The sequence below is a fragment of the Barbus barbus genome (assembly GCF_936440315.1).
Source record: "Barbus barbus genome assembly, chromosome: 1".
NCBI lineage: Eukaryota > Metazoa > Chordata > Actinopteri > Cypriniformes > Cyprinidae > Barbus > Barbus barbus.
The window spans coordinates 5,070,260-5,091,458 of record NC_136729.1 but is presented as its reverse complement, the minus strand read 5'-3'; the positions used below and the strand labels follow the sequence as shown (position 1 = coordinate 5,091,458).

The 21,199-nt window shown below is 37.3% G+C and overlaps 1 protein-coding gene and 1 pseudogene across 8 annotated transcripts in view; both read left to right on the top strand.

The window, feature by feature from the left end:
• The window catches only part of LOC306874568 (phosphatidylinositol-binding clathrin assembly protein-like), an 80,037-nt gene extending 73,227 nt beyond the window's left edge, over positions 1-6,810 (top strand). For all 7 annotated transcript variants that reach the window (XM_079424714.1, XM_079424712.1, XM_079424713.1 and 4 more), the window contains 6 exons: positions 327-458; positions 877-907; positions 995-1,145; positions 4,429-4,482; positions 4,577-4,693; positions 6,269-6,810. In XM_079424714.1, the coding sequence (XP_079280840.1) occupies positions 327-458; positions 877-907; positions 995-1,145; positions 4,429-4,482; positions 4,577-4,693; positions 6,269-6,283 (500 nt within the window). In that variant the 3' untranslated portion in view covers positions 6,284-6,810. The remainder of the gene's footprint in view (positions 1-326; positions 459-876; positions 908-994; positions 1,146-4,428; positions 4,483-4,576; positions 4,694-6,268) is intronic.
• A 6,519-nt stretch (positions 6,811-13,329) lies between these two features.
• LOC306877250 (cysteine and histidine-rich domain-containing protein 1-like) lies at positions 13,330-19,923 on the top strand (annotated as a pseudogene). The gene is made up of 7 exons (XR_013786136.1): positions 13,330-13,386; positions 14,032-14,081; positions 14,282-14,338; positions 15,511-15,665; positions 17,086-17,197; positions 19,458-19,507; positions 19,803-19,923. The product of XR_013786136.1 is annotated as a cysteine and histidine-rich domain-containing protein 1-like (transcript).
• Positions 19,924-21,199: the final 1,276 nt, after the last annotated feature.

Genomic DNA, 21,199 nt, shown 5'->3' with positions numbered 1-21,199 from the left:
TGTTTTTTCCTCCTTAAGACTGATATCTCAGCTTGCATTGGCCATTACAGAGTACTGATCTGATACCATCTGTACAAATGAAATTTTATCCTTTCAGCTAACCTTAACAATCATGACCAACACACAGAAACGAATTTGGGTTAGTCAAGTCTAACTGATATATCCAATTCTTTTAAAAAGGTCAGCAGTGCAGAAATAAAAAAAACTTTTTCTGGTTGCTTGACGTGTCGCTTCTGGTTAGGTGTCAGTCTGCAGCAAAAAGTGGTTTATCACTCTCATAATATTTAATCGATGGAATAATAGAGGTTTCTGTCTTTTTTCCTCAGGGTATGATGCGTTAGGAGACTTGTTGAAGCCCACGTTGACTGTTCACACCCAGGCGCCGGTCATGGCTCCTCATACAGGCAGTAAACTGCTGGCCACTGACCTGGATTCGTCCCTGGCCAACCTCGTAGGCAGTGAGTTCCTCTTCCTCGCAGCATTACTGCAAACTGCTTGTTGCACTGGTGGTGGTTGAGGAGAGACCCCCCCACATGATTGTAAAGCGCTTTGGGTGTACAGCAATACACAATAAAGCGCTATATAAAATGCATCATTCATTCATTCATTCATTATTGGTCTGTTTGTGTGGCTTTCTTTATTTACTTAGTCATAAGTCCCTGACCTTCAAATTGCATTTGTGCTACTCTACTGAACAGAAGAGTCAGCAGCCATATGGTGCTATATGCTGTGTGTGTGTGTTGGACAGAGATGAATTAAACCCATCTTAGGGGAAATGAATAGGTCTCTGATGCCTCCAGTGTTGTAAGTCTTTCAGTATTACGCTGATGTGGGGCTGTTCTAACAGGCTGTTTCTTTTTCTCGCTGTCTTTTTAGATCTGCAGTTTGGGGGAGCACCAGGCAAAAAGTGAGGATTTACATTTAATTATCTAAATCATTTCAAATTGTCAAAAGAGGCAATGTCTAGACTCTCTTTGTGTGTGTTTGCATGCAGGTCTGATATGCAGTGGACTCAGCCTGGAGAGAAGAAGCTGACCGGTGGCACTAACTGGCAGTCAAAGACAATGAGCAGCACTACTGCCTGGAGCCCCGCCCCCTTGCCACCTGCTGCCATGCCACCTGCCGCCATGCCCATGCCACACATGGTGAGAACACACACATAGACACACACTTAGATACACGCATTCACTCACATATAGTTATATACAGGCATCTAAACATACTTGAACTGTTTTTCAAAATTTTGGGGTCAGTAAGTCACCTAGGCTGCATTTATTTGATGAAAAATACAGTTAAGTCAGTAATGCTGTAAAGTATTTTTACATTTCAAATGAACTGTTTTTAAGTTTCATTTATTTATTTTTCTTCAGTGTCACATGATCCTTGAGAAATCATTCTAATATGCTGATTTGTTTCTCAAGTAACATTTCATATTATTGTTGAAAACAGTTCTATCTTATATTTTAATGCAAACGTCATACATTGTTTTCTCAAGTTTTTTTTTTTTGCAAAGTTCAACATTTATTTGAAATATAAATCTTTTGTATCAGTGTAAAAGTATTTACTGTCACTTGATCAAATTAATGCATCCTTTTTGAATAAAAGTATTAATTTATCAAATAAAACAACTTACTGAACCCAAACCTTTGATCTGTAGTGTATATTCAAACAGTACATCTTTATTTTCAATGCACCTGATTCTGATTTCTGCAGTAATTTTTTTAAATAATGACACTAAACTGTATAATTGACCGGCAACCGATTTCCTACGTCTCTGTGCTGTTTTTATTGTCACTCATTTCACTCTGTGGACGCTTTCTTCTCACATAACAATAATTTACACTTAACATTTCATATCCATTTGTTTATTAGTACTGTAATGAAGCAGGATAATGAACAGTCAGCTGGTCATTATAGCAAAATAAACAACTTTAAGGTATGAAGGGGCCTTCACTTTATTCATCCTGTGACCGGGTAACAGTACATTTATCCATTACTTAATATATATAGACAATCTTGCATATATAAACATTTTCAATCACATGCAAACATCATTTCAGATGCTCTTAAACTTCAGATGGAATCCATCTGTTGTAAAGCTCAGTTCACACCAAATATCCAGATTTCATGCACTAGTTGGTATTCAGATGGCAAAAAAACAATCACTTCATCTTTGCTATTGTACTGTATTGTGTAGCTTTGGGAAATATGAGTGTGAGTGTTTCTTGTTCTCAAGCTGTGTGTATTGATCCAGTCAGGCAGGTGATGTGTTAGTCTGTTCTGAGACAGGATATCGAGGAGTTTTCACGGTTTACATGTGTTTATGGCCTCTCTTGTCTCTCTCTTAGGACGTTCAGAGTAGATTGACCTCTGAACTGCTCGAGTTGAGAGAAAGCAGATGTCTGTGAATAACTAACCTTCAATGTCTCTCTTTCTGTGTCTTCGCACCTTTTCTGTGGTCTGCATCTTTCTGGCCCGTTTCTCCTCGTGTCTGACGTCTTCAACTCTCCTCGCTCTATCTGCTCTGTATGTTTCTGTCTTTCTCTCTATCTTCTTTCTTGTGCTTAACCCAGCAGACTGGAATGTTCTATACTAGTTATGTAAGTACCTCCTATAACTGACAGTTCTATTATCGTTTAAGAGGGATCGATTCTCTCTTACACATTATCTCTCTTAATTCCACACATTTCCCTCACTTTCACATTCTCACACCTTATTTCTTGATTTCTATCGTCACGTATTTGGTTCAGTGTATTAAATATTCAGTAAATTGAGTTGAATTGTGGGTGAAAATGGGCACTTGGAAAAGTTTTCATATCTAATTGAAAATGAAAAACACTGGTTGTGTGTGCTTTAAAGTGAAATATAAACCATTGTCAAATTGATTTTTTACTTTTTAATTGATATTTTGTAGAATAAAAATCTTAATTTATAATAAAAAAAATAAAATAAAGATTTTTTATATATCGGTGCATCCTAACCTAATAATAAGAGTAGGGCTGTTAATATATATAGTAATTGGTTGTTACTGTATGTATTTCATATCATGCATTTTAGCTTGAGCGTGTTTACCACAGTGGCTTTTTATGTTTCAAGTACTCTTGAGACTAATTAAAAACAATAGTTCGATGTTTCTCTGTATGGTGCCAGGCCGAATGACCCAAAAGCAATTTTGTCATACTGTGTGAATAGGCCTTTACTGTAACTTCCAACATCCTCTGACTTCCAAAACCCTCTCTATTCCCGATAAACAGAGAAAATGTCATATGTTGATTTCCCTGTGACATATGGATGTTTGTTCAGTCTCTCATGCCCTTTTTGCTGCATTTGATGTATTCATACTTTGGAGCTTTGATTTGCAAACCAGACTTGTGCAAATGTGTGCGTTTGGGGGCTGCATTTTACGTAACTTGTTTACGATTCAAAACTGATGAATACATGCTATGTGCCAACAAGTAAATCAGTGCTTGCCCTGTTCAGAATAAAGTGACAAAAAAGGTTTTAGGCTTTTAGGTGAGTGACAAGTTATTCAGGTAAGTCAGTGTTTTAGGGGGAAAAAAGTTCAGACATACTCTACCGTTCAAAGGTTTGAGGTCAGTAAGATTGTTTTTATGTATTGGAAAGGGTACAGTGATTTAATCAAAAATAGAGTGAAACTGTAAAATTGTATCATGTAACTTCAAAAAAAAAAAAGAACTTTCTATTTTAATATATTTTAAAGTGTAATTTATTCCTGTGATGTCAAAGCTGAATTTTCAGTCTGAAGACTCCAGTTTTCAGTATTACATGATCCTTCAAAAATCACTCTAATATACTGGATTTAGATGCTCAAGAAACTCAAGAAAATAATTTTGTAACGATCAGCCTCGGGAACTGGTTATTAAAACAATTGATTTAAAATGGAAATATGTTGGAACATAAGTGTCTTCACTCTCACTTTTGATTAATATAATGCGTCCTTGAACAGTGTAGTAAAACTGCAATGTTGTTGAGATGCATTGTTTTATTTGACCAAATGTCACTTTTTTACTCATTGTTCGATTTTTTTTTTTTTTTTTTTTTTTTTTTTTTTTTTTTTTTTTTTTTTTTTTTTTTTTTTTTTTTTTTTTGGTGTTAGGAACATGTAAAATCCTTGAGTTATATTATTTTGCTTTAGTGTTGTGCAATGTTGTATGCGTTGAATGGACCAGCCCAGAAATCAGTGCAGGAGAGTTTAAGTACGCCTGACCTGTCATTAGTATAAAAGAGTGTAATTAAATAAGCTCTTTAAATGAACCAGACATAAGTGAGCACAGAGCTGTTGAACGAGCACGGTAGGGTTTGATTAGTAAGTGTGCCATTGGTCATTCGATCAATGCAGCATTGTTTGATCAGTCAGCACATTGATGGTTGGTTTGTGACTCTTTTTTTTTTTTTTTTTTTTTTTAGGCTCCTGCTCCCATGGCATTTCCCATAACACCTCAAGTGCCTGTGTATGGAATGGTGAGTGTTGCGACCTTACAGTGGCTACATGGATATTGTGTAGATGAATTAAATGGTTAAAATAATGCTGAATGTTGTGTTTGGGCGAGTTTAGGTCCCTCCTCAGCTGGGACAAATGGGAGGGGTTCCAGTAATGACCCAACAGCCCATGTTGTACAACCAGCCTGTTCTTAGACCCACTAACCCTTTCACCCCTATCCCTGGAGCCCAGGTACACACAAGCACATTAGTTAGTCCATCTATGGCCCTGTCCCAAATGGAACACTTCATGTGCACTTGCGGTCTTACAGACTTACAATGGCCGCCGTGTGCGTGTGTTCATTAAGCCTATGAGAACGTAGGGTGTCCCATTCGTCATTTTAGCATTCAGAAGGGTGCTCGCAAACGCTCTCTTATGCGCCCTCGATACGCACTTCTGCCGAGCCCACACTGGGGCGAGTTCCACAGCAGACTTCTACCTGACAGTCAAAGCGGCATTACGTAACGAAAGTGCGGACTCAGAGGAAGACCACGAGGGTTTAGGGTGCGATTTGGGACAGGGCCTATATCACACACATGTAGTGGCCTCACATGCATTGAATCCATTCCACACTGCTCTAATACGTCAAACCTTTGTCGTAGTTATCTTTCAGTTTCAGTAGTCTGAGCCTAATGTTGAAAGCATAATAGACCTTCTACTGTCTATTTATGCCATTAATATTAAACAAAAAACTCTTAACAGGATTAAATCAGTCTTAATAGTTTTAAGAGTATTAATAGTTCCTGAAGGTTAAAATTGTTTTAATAGTATTGCAGTAAATATTTTAGTAAAGGTTTTTTTAAGCAATTTTTTTACCTAATTGAGAAATTAGGTAAAATTGAAACGATCTAATATCTACGTATTTAGGAGTGAAATTGTGATTTTAATATTTGCTGTTTAACATGTTAAATATAATTAATGCAATTAACACCGCATCTTTTTTTTATTCTTGAAGTAGTTTTTTAATGTTTATTATATATTTGTGTAAAATTAATGTGCAAAATACTGACAGTTCTCATTCAAACAGAGATTTGATAGCACATTAAGTTGAATTAAGATTTATAATATTTTGGAATGTTCTGTAATTGTTACAAAAATGATAAAAAAAACAGTCTGATCATTTGCAGTGTAGGCCTGGCTTTCAATAATAACTGTAATGTTGAGTGGATTTAATTACTCATTTTATACCCAGCAGTGGAAAAAACGGTTTAATAGAGAAGGCATTATAAATATTGGTATATTAAGTATATAAAATGATACTGGCCTTTATTTGTAGTACTAAAAAATTTAAAATATCAAATGTTTAAATTTCTGTCTTTGGTGTTTTCATGTTAATTTAGAGATGTAATGTGAAAATATTTATGATCACAGATTTTAATGTTAGGTTTGATTTTAATATTAAGTACGTAATTACCCAATTTCTGTTCTGTGTCTTTTAATTTATTGACAGCTTTAGTATTTTTTTTAAATAAATAATTATATTTAAGCATTGTTAAATAGCATATTAGTTTTTTCTGTAGTATTGAGAATCATCAAATTTCACTGGTATTCAAATTTCACTAACACTTTCGACTGGTATTATATTTTAACTACTGAAATGGAATTATTGTAACATTCCCATCACACACAACACACAGCTCCCTGCCTGTGGCAAGTACACAGATGCTCCATTTACAAGACGTTCAGTGCTGCTGTATTCACACGGTCATTACTGAGAGATTCAGTGCCGTTTTGCTTATTTATAACCCTTTGTGTGTCTTTTCACAGATGCAGTTTATGTAAGTAGCACTTAAGCAGAGCGCCAAACAGGACAGCTGAAAAGAACAAGCGAGTGAGAGGAGGATCCGACTACCACCAAATAAAAAGAGATCAAGACAAAAAGAAAGAGCGTGCATATGGAGAGGAATGTGTTTTGTCAAGAATGTCTACCTCACTGTCTGAAGCGGCTCACCCAACACACACACACACACACACACACCCCAGATGAGAGCGCATGCACTGTCATTTTTCATCTCTTGAGGTTCATTTCTTTCCTGGGGCACGGTGTCTACTGGCAAGTGTGATACATCATAGAAATCCTGAATTTTATTGCAGATATTAAATTACCTTGTACAGAGCACTCTTCTTTTTTTAACTTCATAATTAATATGAATTAGATCTAAAGCCCAACAAAGTGGACTTCTTGTTACTGTCATCTATTGCTCTCTTACGAAGATGCGCGTGCTGAGTTCAGGAAAACGGTCAATGTCAAAGTAAATCCCCTGAATAGTGCAGCTTACTAGTTCATAAAGATGTTTAAATGGCTCATTAACCCAATGCCCCGGCTTCTCATTTCAGAACAAGGAAAGAATTTGAACCCTTATATAAGGTGCTCTGCACCCCCAAGCACTTTACACATGCGTTTATGTGTAACATAATATGTAACATTGAGCTGGTCTCTTATATCTACAACGTTAGTCGTCTAATGTTAACAATTAACGTGTTGCTGTTACTGATAGCTTCTGTTCAAATTGGTTAGTCAGTCCTCCTTTGTTTATAGTGGTTCAAGGGTTTCCGTTTCAGACGTGATGGTTGTCTTGCACGTACATATGCACATATATTGATGTTACGTGAGCCACATGAAGAGCCCCCTCTCACTGGCCTCCCACCTTGTTTTGTCACTCCAAGGACACTGATAAACATATCTGCTCCTGCTCTTCTGTGTTAACCAAACATGTCATGCATTTATGACTACATCTCACACTCTGAGCCCACTCCCCCATGTACCGCCCACCCGGGGAGCGGGTGACCGGAAGCATTGGAGAAGGGTACAAAAATCTGTTTTTAATGAGGGTTTTGTTTAATCCTATGTTTTTTTTAATTGTTTTTTTTTTCTTTTCTAGAAAGCATGTTATAAATATATATTTTTATTATTTCAGAAAATGACATGAACCATGGTCTGTTTTATGTTGCCAAATTATGTACATTTGCGATTCGAGGAATGCCGTAAGCTAGCTCTTGTACTCAGCACCTGATAGCACGGTTCTTTCTCTGAAGGACGTGCGTATCGGTGTTTGCCAACTTTGGAACCAAAATCAATAGCTAAAATCTACTTTTAGTCTGTTGTGCAGTTCTGTGGAATATGGGGCACTGTTAACAGGGTCTCTTTATGTTTGCTTGTGCAGCCAAAGCATTTTAAATCCCTTTAACCCTTTCTAGAGCAGGTTTCCACTTCAGCCTTCACATCATCCCATAATTCCTGCTGTGTTTCTTCACGCTATATTTAGTGTTTATTCTGCATGGACTGATGGAACGTCAGTGGAGCTGTGGTGTGGATTCTGTAGCTGGTTTACAGTGATTTTCAAATATTAGTTAAATTTCTGCCCCTTGTTGTGCCTAACGCTTTTTAGCTGTTCTAAAATCACTGTAAACTACAGCTTCATGGGGCTTATTGCTTTTTTAAAATGATCACTGGCACGGTTTTGGAATGTAAACACACAGCAACAAACATTTAATTTATTCGTAACAAATAATAATCCTTCAAGCAATGTAGCTCTTCTGCAATGTTTAGCAGAATGGTTGCAAAGCAATGCACAGACTCGATGGTACAGTGATACTGATGTAATGAGGGAACACAGGTGCGTGTGTTTAAAGAGTATTTCACAACAGCTTCAAACACAACTCAGTCGATCAAGGAATGGAACCATCTATTTTATTACAAATTTTGTAGTGTCATTAAAACGTCAATCCTCTCCACGTGTTATAGAGCTGTTATGACATGTTTATAACAGTCTGTCTTGTGCACATTTTCATTAGAATGTTTTTAGGAATGTTTAAGAGACACATCCTTTCACTATTTATTTGCACAAGGTTCAGTCCACTTAAAAGGATAATCCGCCCAAAAAACAACCCTAACCCTTAATGTCAATCCAAACCTGTATGCATTTGTTTTTTCCGCTGAACATAAAATACATTTTGAAGAATGCTGATAAACAAACCGTGCCGGTTCTCAGTGACTTGCATTATATATTTTGTCCATGGGAACCAGAACGGTTCAGAAAAATCCTCTGTGTTTTACAGAAGGTCAGTCATACACATTTGGAGGTGAATTAGGGTGAATACATGCTGACAGAATTTATGTCATGTCTGAGTTTGACCTTCCATCAGTTCAAGTGTGCTCTTTGCTTTTGTATGTTGCTAAAGACATCCATCACAGCAAGTTGTATATTGTTGCTGTAATGCGTGCTGTGTGACTGCCTGCCCTTCTATTTGTAAAAACAATGTTCATTGTGTTTCCGTGCTTGCTTATTTCTGTGTAAGTGCGCGAGTTGGTTACTAATTCTTTACTAAGTGTCTCTTAACAAGCTTGTGAGTTTATTCTCCTTTGAGCGCCATCAGGGGGTTCAGCAGGTTCCGACTGAATGCTTTTTATATGCAGGCTCAATGCTGATGCACTCACTAGGTTTGCAAGGTAACGGGGCACCGAGGAGCAATGCTGTTTAATTAGGATCTATTCCATTATCCTATCACCAGAGGCTTGAAGTGTGTGAAGTGAGAGAGTGAATGTATGATTGTGAGCTTCAGGGAGGGTGAAAGATCTCAAGATGTAAAAGGGTGCTATCATGAGCCAGGGTTTCCATGGTAATCTTCAGTTTCTGGTCCTTGGCACAGGTCGACGAGCCACTGCAGCATTTCCTTCTCTTAGTCATATTTTCTTTTTCTTTTTTAATATTATTAAAAGCTCTGCAATGCATGCATTAGCATCCCAGCCTGTGGTGAAGACTGTCTGAAGATGTAAAGTGGTTCTTTTGGATAACCTATAGGCTTGTCGACTTGTTTCACTAGCAGCGGGTCATGAGTGCTTTCTCTCTGACACAACCAAAGGTTTTTTTTTTTTTTTTTTTTTTTTTTTTTTTTTTTTTTTGAAACGTTCAAAAAAACCTTGGTTGAGGCGTTCAAGGAAAACATTTTCATTTTTACATAGAATCTTTACTGTTTGTCATCTTTCATATAAACAGCTGCTAGTTAGTGTTCTGTTTGCTGTTTATGGGGCGGTTGAGCACACACTCACATGTCTGAGTGTATTGGACTCGGCGCACTACATTCATCCTTTATTTTAGAGCACCCGGCCAGACTGAAGAGCAGCCAACTCCAGTGTACTTCTGAACTACTTAGCCTGATTTTATATGTCTCGGCTCATAAGCTGGCCTGGAATACTCAGCTCAGCAGCGGCCTTTCAGAGATGTGTCTGTGTGTGCCGCACGTCTCAGACCTCTTGTGGGGATGCTTGGTGTTCAGGGTCCATTTCACCTTCATGCTGTCCTGGCTTCTCTGGCTTTAATGATTTTGTTTTAGGTGGGCTATTTGTGTGCTACATTCTTATTAGTATATTTTTGTCCTTATTTTCCTGTTACAGAGAGATATGCAGTATATTTAGATGTATGTATTTGGTAGAAGCGCCATCATCCCTGTGTGTCAGCCCAGGGGAGCAATGCAGCAAATTTTTTTTTATCCATTTATCATCAAATGCAAAAAAAGGAGTACATGAAACCTCCATGTTTATGCTGATTTTTTTCATTTTTTTTTTGGTAATTTATTTATGCGGCCCATAAGGAGTTTCAGCATGGTGAAAAAAAGCAGAAATTGTGGGATTGTTTAAATGTATTTTTTTTGTTTGTCTTTTTTTTTTTTTTTTTTGTCTGCCTTTCATTCACATAAATAAAGTCCCCTTTTATTCCCGAGTTGTTGGTTATTTTTGTTTAGTTTCATCTTGTGTCATCTTATTCATCTCATCAGTTAAATCCCAAGCGGGAAGATCATTGCCCTAGAGTTCATTTTGAATGTCCAGCTCTTTTGTTTTCTCTTCTCTGGCCTCTTGAAATTGCACTTCATGCCTGCCTCACGGCCCACAATGCAGGGTTTTTACAATATTATCGCACGTTTTAAACAAATTTTAGTCAAATTTGTGTAGTGCTGTGTTGTGTTTTCACGTCTGTCAATGTGATTTCTGTTGAATCTATTGCACGAGTTTCACTGCAACAGGAACCACCTGATTATTTCTTTGTAGCACTTTCTGACAGTGGACTCAGAAACAGGAAAATCAGCCAATGTTTCTTTGTGTATCTTCTGATTTAAGACCAACTTCAACTGTTTTGAACAGTTAAATGTGTATGTGGAGTTGCTTATAATGTGTGGAAAAGGGTGTACAGCAACACCTTCTTTTGTGGTCCTTTTCCCCAACTTCACAGCAAGTCTTTGGCTGTTCAGTCCATCTAAATGATAAAAGGTTCAGTGAGAGGTCAGATTACTCTAATAGACTGTTTCCCATCATGACATTAAGGAAATTCCTGGACTATATGGCCAGGCTTTCAATCTGATTAACTAAATCTGGTTTAGTTTAACCATTTGCTCTACTCTTCTTTCGGTCACTGTATGATTTGAAGCAGTGACTAGTGATATTCACTTCTATATCAATTATTTGAGCTCAAGCACATAGTGCAGTAACTGTTTTTTTTTAAATTCTGTACCGTTGGGGAAAAGTAATCAGACATGTCTGGTTGTGCTTGTACACCAACTCTCTCAAGTCTGGTAGAACGCTTAATCTGTAACTAAACCTGAATCAAACATCCTCTTCATCAACTTTTCATCTGCAACTGCCTTTGGTTTCCCCGTGAGCTTCATGAACCACGCAGCACTGGTTGAAGTCAATGATCTTATGATACCAGTCTCTCTTGAACTGTCATTTGTACGCCTGCAAAGAGATGCTCAACCCAGGACCAAGAGACCTGATGGATTTAACTCATTTTCTTTCGATTGCTTTATAATTTGTACCTGTGTTCTTGCATGTTTTTGTATCTGACATGCCTGGGAAAGTTTCACAGTTCCATGTAACGTTTGCGAAGTTCTATTAAATATGGTGCTGTTTTTTAGTAAGCAGTTGTTGTCGTAGTGATGGACGGGTTCTGTGTATATCTGTTATTTTTATGATTTATCAGTGGTTGGTTGTGCTGTTCTGGTATGTTATATTCCTCCTTGCGATTTTTGCTTGAGTCAGTTTTTGTAAGTTCTTTCACTCTTTCTTTCTGTCTCAGTCTCTGTTTTGTTGTCTGTATTTGTGAAGAAATATTTATGGTTGCAAGCCTCTAACCGGAACCATGAGTGAATGCCTTGTGAATAAATGGATTTATCGCTCGCACTCACCGGTTTCTTAATAAAGGACATTTTTAACAGATTTTATCTCACCGTCTTATTCTGAACATCTATTAATATTCATCTACACAGTCAGAAATTGTACCTGACTCCATTCCTCAAGGTTTCTCTTCTGCAGGTTATTAATTACATTGCCTTGCTATTTGTTTGTGCCTGTTTTTTTTGTTTTTTTTTCCAAGATATAGTTTGTGCTCCCACTGTGCCTGTGGGTCTGTTTCTCTAACCCAGATCCCACTGCTAGCTGTAACCGAACACAACAGTATAAAACGGCATCTTCCACGAAGCTCCAAGTGCTACTTTTCAAAATATTTTCACTTATGTTTGGTGCATCAGATACTATTAGAAATATAAATAGCATTTTATGTTTTAATATGTAATGTTTTAAATACATTATATGTATTAATAACATATTACAACAACAATCAGTTCAAATATGTTCTTGATCGGTCAGCCATTATTGATAAAGCGGTTAAAGGGTTACTCCTCCCCAAAATGAAAATTTTGTCATTAATCACTTACCCCCATGTCGTTCCAAACCCATAAACCTTTGTTCGTCTTCGGAACACAATTTAAGATATTTTGGATGAAAACCAGGAGCCTTGTGACTGTCCCATTGACCGCCAAGCAATTAACACTGTCAAGGCCCAGAATAGTCCATCTGCCGTCAGTGGTTCAACAGTAACGTTACGAAGCTACGACAATACCTTTTGTACGCAAAGAAAAAAAACCCTACTTTATTCAACAATTTGTTAAGCGTAGCGCCATTTTAGAGAATATCTGCTGGACGCAAGCAGCGTATGCTGTTCTGTGTTAGCCGTGGTGCACGGATATGCTATTTTCGTTCAAATCAAAGCGTAAACAAACACAGAAGACGTATCCGTGTGGCACGGCTGACACAGAACAGCACACGCTGCTTGCGCTACGCTGAACCAGAGGAGGTGAATTGTTGAGTAAAGTCGTTTTCTTTGCGTACAAAAAGTATTCTCGTAGCTTCATAATGTTACGGTTGAACCACTGATGGCAGATGGACTATTCTGATGATGTTTCTTTTTATACTTTTCTGGGCCTCAACAGTGTTATTTACATAGCAGTCAATGGGACAGTCACAAGGCTCTCGGTTTTCATCCCAAAATGTCTTAAATTGTGTTCTGAAGACAAACAAAGCTTTTACGGGTTTTGAACAACATGTGGGTAAGTGATTAATGACAATTTTCATTTTGGGGTGGAGTAACCCTTTAATCAAGTGAATCATAACCCAGCTTTGGGGTATTGGAAAAGACAGGTTTTGGTTTATTCTGTGGCATTTGTGGTGGTTTTAGGGATTCAGCTGTGTCCCCTGCCCCCATCGACCCCTCTTTCTGTAGACCCCAGGAATGTCACACCCTCTCAGACAGACCCCAACAGCTGTAAGGAGAAAGAGAGCACACATGGCATTTTTTTTTAGAGTTCATTCAGACTAGAACATCTCTCTCCTTCTCTTTCCCTGGACGTGGCTGTTCCTTCTGGATCTCTCCTCGGCTGAAAGTTCTGGAGAAGTTTCACAGCGGCCATGCGAGTTCATAAGTACCTGAGACGAACGCAGGACAGGACAAGAGTCAAGTGATAAAGTGAAAGTCAACCTAAATATCCAACAGGCCAACATGGCTCTACTGTGTTACAACAGAGGGGTCGATTTGATGCTGACAAAAACTCCAATGGTAAGATTTAATTCATTTTTACTATTTATTAGTATATAGCATATTGGGAAAAAGTATATTATCTTGAACTGTAAATATTTGAACTCTCCATGTGAAGGTCATGGCTGATATTACAGGCCTGATGTTACAAATCAACCAACAACTTTTAGAGTTTGACAACTGAAAGAGAAGTGCTTTATCACTGTAGCTACCTGTGAAACAGTTGTTTTGGAAATTGAATTATATAAATAGATAGAGGCAAGCTGACAGCTGATTGCAGTGTGAATGAGATTAGCAGGCCTCCGAGACACTGGGGGCTAGGACTTCACTTTGATTTAATTTTGCAACAAGATAGCCTTCATTTATCCTTCCATGTTTTATTTATAGGCCTACTTTTGGAAATTGTAGAAAAGGTGATTTAGCTAGTGTCTGTTCTTAGAGGTTTCTTGGATCCATTAAGTCTCAAGCACATAGGAGGTGTTCTAATCAAACAATCTAAAATGTTACTTCCATAAATGGCTCATCTTCCTACTGTCTCTTTAGCATGTGTGTCATTGCGCATCTATGTAGGCTACCTGATGAGCCCTGTTCATAAATAGTAATGAGGATGGACTTCTGTAGATAAATGTCTCCTGCTAACCCTATTTTCTCTCTCACCCCTTAAAGATGCCTGCCAGTTTCACCCCGGAGTGCCAATCTTCCACGATGCCTTAAAGGTGAGCTCAGATGTGTCTGGCAGTGTTTTTGTTTAGACCGCAGCGAGCTCCGTACAGACCGGCTGCTCTGTTCTGTCGCTACTTGATAAGCACGTCGTCTGCGTGTTTGCCTGCTTCTTAGGAAGCCTAATATCCATGTTTTTGTTTTATTTTGTTCTTCGCTGTCTGATGTGTTTCTTTGTTTGGGGGTTTGTCCTCAGGGCTGGTCCTGCTGTAAAAAGAGGACGACAGATTTCTCTGAGTTCCTGTCAATCAAGGTATGCTAATAATATGCGACGGTGTCATCTCACGCTGCTCTTCATGCGCTGCACGTAACTTACAGAGTGAAACAAAGTCTCCGACATCCTCGAAATACTTAAAATGGCTATATCCAGTAACACTTTACAATAAGGACCCACTTGTTAACATTAAGTAGTAGGCTTGTAAGTGAATATTAGCTATTGTATTATGGACATTATTTACAAAATCGCTAACAATTTACAATAAGGTCCGTTAGTTAACATTAATCAACGTATTAACTAAAATGAACTAACAATGAGCAATACATGTGATACAGTGTTTATTAATCTTTTTTTAACGTTAATTAATAAAAGTAAAACTGTTCATTGCTAGTGTTAGCTCAGGTTAATTAATATCACTTTGAGTTTACAAATATTTTTCATGTTAACTAATGGAACCTTACTGTGAAATGTTACCACAAAATCAATTAACAATTGTTTATTTAACAATCATAGATTGCTAAATGCTGTAAAAAGTGTTAATTAATTATATACATTTTAACGTATTAACTGAACCTTCTTGTGAAGTGTTATAAAATATACCAATATAATGCAGTACAACATTGTCCACAACAATTGAATTTGAAAAACAAGGATTTTTAATAAATTTATCAATTTTTAGTACTTGGCATTACTAGAGATATATATTCATTGTAAATGAAAGTTAATGCCAGTTTAATATTCAATTAATTTACATGACGTTAAAGAAATCCCACTTTTAAAATGCATTGAAATGAAAATGTAAATCATTTGAAGCCTTGAGGCACCCTGGCAGGCCTCCTGGTTGAGAACCGCTGATAAATAAAAACAAAATCTGTCATCAAAATTAGTTAAAACCAAATATGCAAAAGATTTAAGTTCAATGCCGTGACAGACTTTCACATTTATGTTCATGTAACAGATGCTTTTATCAAATAGCAAATTATCATATCGCAGCCAAAATTTGCAGTACTGAATATCAAGACATAAAAACAGATGTGTAAACTCCGAAATAAGTAATTATAGTACAAATAATTGAACTAATATTGCTATCTTTGTGATGGAGAGGCGTTCACATTCACCCAATCTCAAACATGTCATTTATATGCTAATTATTGTCTCTCAGTCACATGTTGATTGGCACATTCTGCTTTCTGTGCTGGTCCTCTCAGGGTTGCAATCACGGGAGCCATAGTAAGGAGAAGCCTCAGGAGCCTCTGCAGCCAGAGGTGACGTCTGATAAGGGAGACGTGAAGCAGCACAGTGGAGAGGAAATGATCTACCAGGGACCCAAATCTGCAGAAGCCCTGGAAAAACAGAGACCCAGGTATATAGAGTACTTAATAGCTCACACACACTGTGTTCTGTTTCACACACCAGCTCATTGTTCTGAATACAAAATTAGTTTTTTCTCTGTAGCCCTCTCTATCAAAAAGAGAGGTACAGCTCCTTCTGACTGTTAAATAAAAACAGACAGTGACATGTTTTTCGATTCCCTCCTTCCCAGCTCAGATGAGCCAAAGACAAATCTGCAGGTGAAGATCGCTCCCTCTCTGAGATCACTGAGAAGGAGAAGAGAGAGAAGCTAGGTGAGCAATTCCTGTTATTGCTACAGCTCCGGATCGCCTGCAACACAAGCACATCGATACTAGTGCATCGCTCCTCTACTGGTTTTGCTTCAGCACCCAGATGAAATATTGGACATTTATTGGCAACCCAACACAAAAGTAATGTCTGAAAAATAAATCGATGGTATGGACTAGTAATATAATGTATTCATACTAATATAATTAGTCAATCTTAACGCAAAAAAAAGATTTTTGCAGCTAATAATTCACAAAATACATTGCATTCAGCACAAATAATGTTTAATAATGTTGCAGCCCAACACCAAAGTAACAAAAAAATAACCTTTAAAATGAAGTGATGAAATGTATTAGTATTAATATTATTAATAATCATATAAATAATACATAAAGGCTAAATGAAATTGATAAATAAAAAGCATTAATCTTGCCATACAGTAACATTATAATTTATTATTAATAATACAATACAAATAATGCAAAAAAGATACATAAATGGTATTAATCTTTGCAGCCAGTAATTCCCAAAATGCATTGTGTTCAGCACAAGTCATGTTTATTGATGTTGCAGGTGAGCCTGTATTTAATCAAATCTGCATCAGGGTTATCATACTGAAGATAAATGGAACTAAAACCATTAAAAAATTACTTGAAACAAAATAAACGTTAAATAAAATAAAATAGAAAAATAACAAATAAAATAGAACATTTTATTTAGTCTAGTTACCGACATCTAATTTAACCTGAAGTACTAAAATAACTAAATAAAAACTTATAAATAGAAACTATATGGACAGATTTAAAAGGGTAAATAAAAATGATAATGACTCTAATAATTAAAAATACTAACTATAGTATTTTATACAACTATAAAATAACAACAAATTGTTTGGCCAGTGAGTACCATTGGTCTAATGAAGTGCGTATGTATTATGTATTTATGTTCATGTAGCTCATTTCAGTCCTTGACAACAGATGTGAATCTGAGGTCCATCGTTCTATAGACAGCCACTTTCAGTAGGACCCCTGTAAAAACACAGTAACACCCTGCTGTGCTCACAGGTCTACTGTAGGATATTTGTGTTGTGTTCTGTGATTGTATTGTGCTGCATGACTGTAATTTTTTCTATAATATGAGGAGGAATCAGCTGACTACTAAAGTTCCTCTTACTGTTGTTTTGTCTTTCTCCTGTCACCTCTTTCGTCTCGCTGTCCTACAGAGAGTCAAGTCATCGTGGTTGGAGTGAAGTGCAAGAACACAGGATGCAAAACAGTAGGTGCTCATGTAATATGTAAATTACAACAACAACAAAAAAAATCAGCTTGCTTAAAATAAACAGTTCATGCCATCTAGTGGCCATAATACGGTGGCCGAGAAGTGCAAAACAAATCACGATTCTGAAAACAAAATAACAAATTGCAAATGCAAATCTAAAAAACAAAATAACAATTCAGAAAACACAGCAACAATTCTGAAAACATTATAACAATAAGAAAACACAATGACGAATCTGATTAACAAATTAAGATACAAGATTTGAAAAGGAAGAAAAAAAGTAAAAAGTTTGGCAAAAGGCAGATTCGAACCCAGGTCGATCGCATCCAAAAACACAATGACACACGCTCTACCATCTGCACCACTGGAGCTGATGCTTTAGTTGACTCTGCTGTTCTTCTCGTTCTTCCTGTACACCTTGATTGACAGATATCTTGTCCAATCAGCGATGAGTAATCTATTCCCAAACCAATGGCGCTGTCTCAAACTATACCAAAGTCTCTTTAAGACAAGTCCTGTCACTCGGCGGCCATCTTTGAAACGCCTTTCGGGCATCCAAGTGCAGCTCCTATCTCTTTGTATGGGGAACCATCAAATTCTCCAAAACGGTTCACTAAGCTTACGATTAAATTTAATATTTGAAATCACCAATGAAATCGGACAACAACTGTGTCATAAATGTTGTTTCTTTTGCTCAAGTAGCGTTATAAAAAGCTTATTTCTCAGGCTAGATCAGCCAGTGCGCATGCGCAGTCCTGAGCGCGTGTCTCAGAGCGCTGACTGTTTCTATAGCAACCGGGACTTCTAACGGCAGCTGCAGTGACGCGCTGACTTTACTGATTAACGATTGGTTCTTTCATTCAGAAGGCGGGGCTTCGTGCGATTGAGCGGCCATATTGAGCGTTGCATTTTTCCCCATTCAAAACTATACGAGTGACATGTCTTAGGTATTCTATAGTCTTTGACTATACCTACCTCTTCCGTTTTGTCTGATTTGTTAATTTGTTTTCGGATTTGTCATTGTTTTCTTATTGTTATAATGTTTTCGGAAATTGTTGTTGTTTTCTGAATTATTTTGTTTTTTAGATTTGCATTTGCGTTTGTAATTTGTTATTTTGTTTTCAGAATCGTGATTTGTTTTGCACTTCTCGGCCACCGTACCATAATGAAGAATGACACTGCAGCACTTCATGCACAGACCGACTCAATCCTGGGCCTTTGAGTGTTTTAGTGTAACAGTACTGATCCAGTATCAGCTTCCTTTGGTCCTTACAACTAGTTTGATGAGAACAGGAGGAGCAGAAACTGACAGCAGACTCGAGTTCAGCTTTTTTACCGGTGTAATGTTGAAAGGGCCCAGAGCAGAAGATGAGCCAGAATTAATGACTAAACCACAGGTTCAGATCCCTTACTGGGATTTGACCTTAATGCCTTCTGTTTAAGCTTCCCATCGTCTTTAATGGATTAGTTTGCTGAAATCCCAGAAGTTCATCATGTTAATTATTCTTTAGTCCATGTGAGAACTAAACCTGTATCGGCAGGGTTGTGTATCATTCACAATTGAATGAATTATTATTATTTTTTTTATAAATTATGTAAGTGTAGTTCCTCTTTTTTGTGTTATTTAATTAGTTCACTGTGAATTATCTGTAAGCATGTTATCACAGATGGTTTGAAATGTCATCTGGAATTTAATTTAGGGTATTTAATTGATATATTTAATTAAATGTCATTCTGTGCAACGTGGTATTTGAAATGGGTCCAGACTTTGAACTGCAGTTTAGTAAATTCCTCTTCCCTTCATTCCCATTAAAATAGCCCTCTGTAGAAACTGAAATCTAATCTCTTGAAGTGAAAGGAAGACAATTCTTCATTTCTAAATTGTGCTCAGTCCTGCTCATCAGGGTAAAGACATACTGTTGGTTCTCTTTTTGTCAGAGTTAATGGTGTGCTTTTTCTTCAGCCAGTGAGACAGACAGCACATATAGTACTGTTACAGCGTCCTGCTCATTTATCTATTTGGACGAGTAGAAAAATTAGTATTTTTAGGTTTGAAGGCAGTAAACGGATGACACAGAGCTTATTTTGAGTTCAGGTGCATCAGCACTTTAAAGTTTAGCTTTTGTAAATATGCTGAATTCCTGTGAGTGTTTCTCCGGAGCAGAAATGGCTTTATTGAGGGTGTAGTTTAGTTTAAGGTACATCTGTGTGTTGTTGACTATGAATAGCTGTTCAAACACTTTGATCATGTGTTCAGATTTACCAGGGTCCAGAGACGAATCCCGGGGTCCCCGTCTTCCACGAAGGGTAAGAAACCTGCAGCATTTGAGACTTTATTTGGAAGTCTAACTCAGCCTATAACTATACTTATCTGTTGTACACCTATAATAGGTACCCATTTCCTGTATCTATTGTCTATTTACAGTATAAGCAAGGCCTGTTTTTATAAAGCTTCTCATTGTCAGAGAACTGATCTGCATTCAGATCCACATATGCAGTCGAATTCAACAATAATGATGTTCACATAAAAAGGTTTTCTTACTTAAAGATATTGTTTCTATGAGATGAGACGGGAGATGTACATCTGCTGATCATTGTCTAGATACAAATACTGGAACTGCTGCTGCATTAAAACCACTGACTTCAATGCCTTCCTGGATCAGAAGGGCTGCACAACAGGAAAACACAAGAAAAACAGGCAGGTGAAGGACCCCCTGAGCTAGAAGAGCCTGCTGCTGTCCCCCCAGAAAAATGAACATTTATTCTGAGATAATGTAATTGTTGTTTACAGTATCACATAGGATTTATACAAATGTGGGGCTGCTGCTTTCATGCAGTTAGCCTTTTTTTGTTTCGTTTCTCACACAGTTTTTGTCTGCTAACATATATTGTACAGTATGTTATTGTGTGCGTAAAGGTTAGAGAAGTCTTAACTAAGTTTTTGCACACTGTTTCATAGGAATTTTGAAAATATTTCTTCAAAAGTTTGGGGTTGGTAAGATATTAAAAAAACTTTTTTTTGAAAGAATTTTATATTTTATTATACAGGTACATCTAAAAAATTTGAATATTTAAAAAAAACTATTTTTTTGTTACTTATTTCAAAAAGTTAAACTTTCATATATATTTTACATTCATAACATGTAAGACATTTCAAAAGTTTTTTTGTTTTTATTTTGATGATTAGAGCTTACAGCTCATGAAAGTCAAAAATCTGTATCTCAAAATATTAGAATATTTCCATTTGAGTTTCAATAAACGACCATCTCTACAGTATAATTTCAGGGTATCTCTTGTTCTTTGAAACCACAATAATGGAGAAGACTGCTGACTTGGCAATGATCCAGAAGACGAACATTGATGCCCTCCACAAAGAGGGTAAGTCACAGAGGGTCATTACTGAAAGGGGTGGCTGTTCACAGAGTGCTGTATCAAAGCATATTAAATGCAAAGTTGACTGGAAGGAAGAATTTGGGTAGGAAAAGGTGCACAAGCAACAGGGATGACCGCAAGCTTAAGAATACGGTCAAGCAAAGCTGATTCAAACACTTGAGAGCTTCCTCTGAAGCTGGAGTCAGTGCATCAAGAGTCACCACGCTCAGACGTCTTCAGGAAAAGTGCTACCAAGCCACTTCTGAACCAGAGACAACATCAGAAGCATCTTACCTGGGCTGTGGAGAAAAAGAACTGGACTGTTGCTCAGTGCTCCAAAGTCCTCTTTTCAGATGAAAGTAAATTTTGCATTTCATTTGGAAATCAATGTCTGCAGTCTGGAGGAAGAGTGGAGAGGCACAGAATCCATGTTGCTTGAAGTCCAGTGTGAAGTTTCCACAGTCAGTGAAGATTTGGGGTGCCGTGACGTCTGCTGGTGTTGGTCCACTGTGTTTTAAAGTCCAAAAGTCAATGCAGCCATCTACCAGGAGATTTTGGAGCACTTTATGCTTCCATCTGCTGACAAGCTTTATGGAGATGCTGATTTGCTTTTCCAGCAGGACTTTA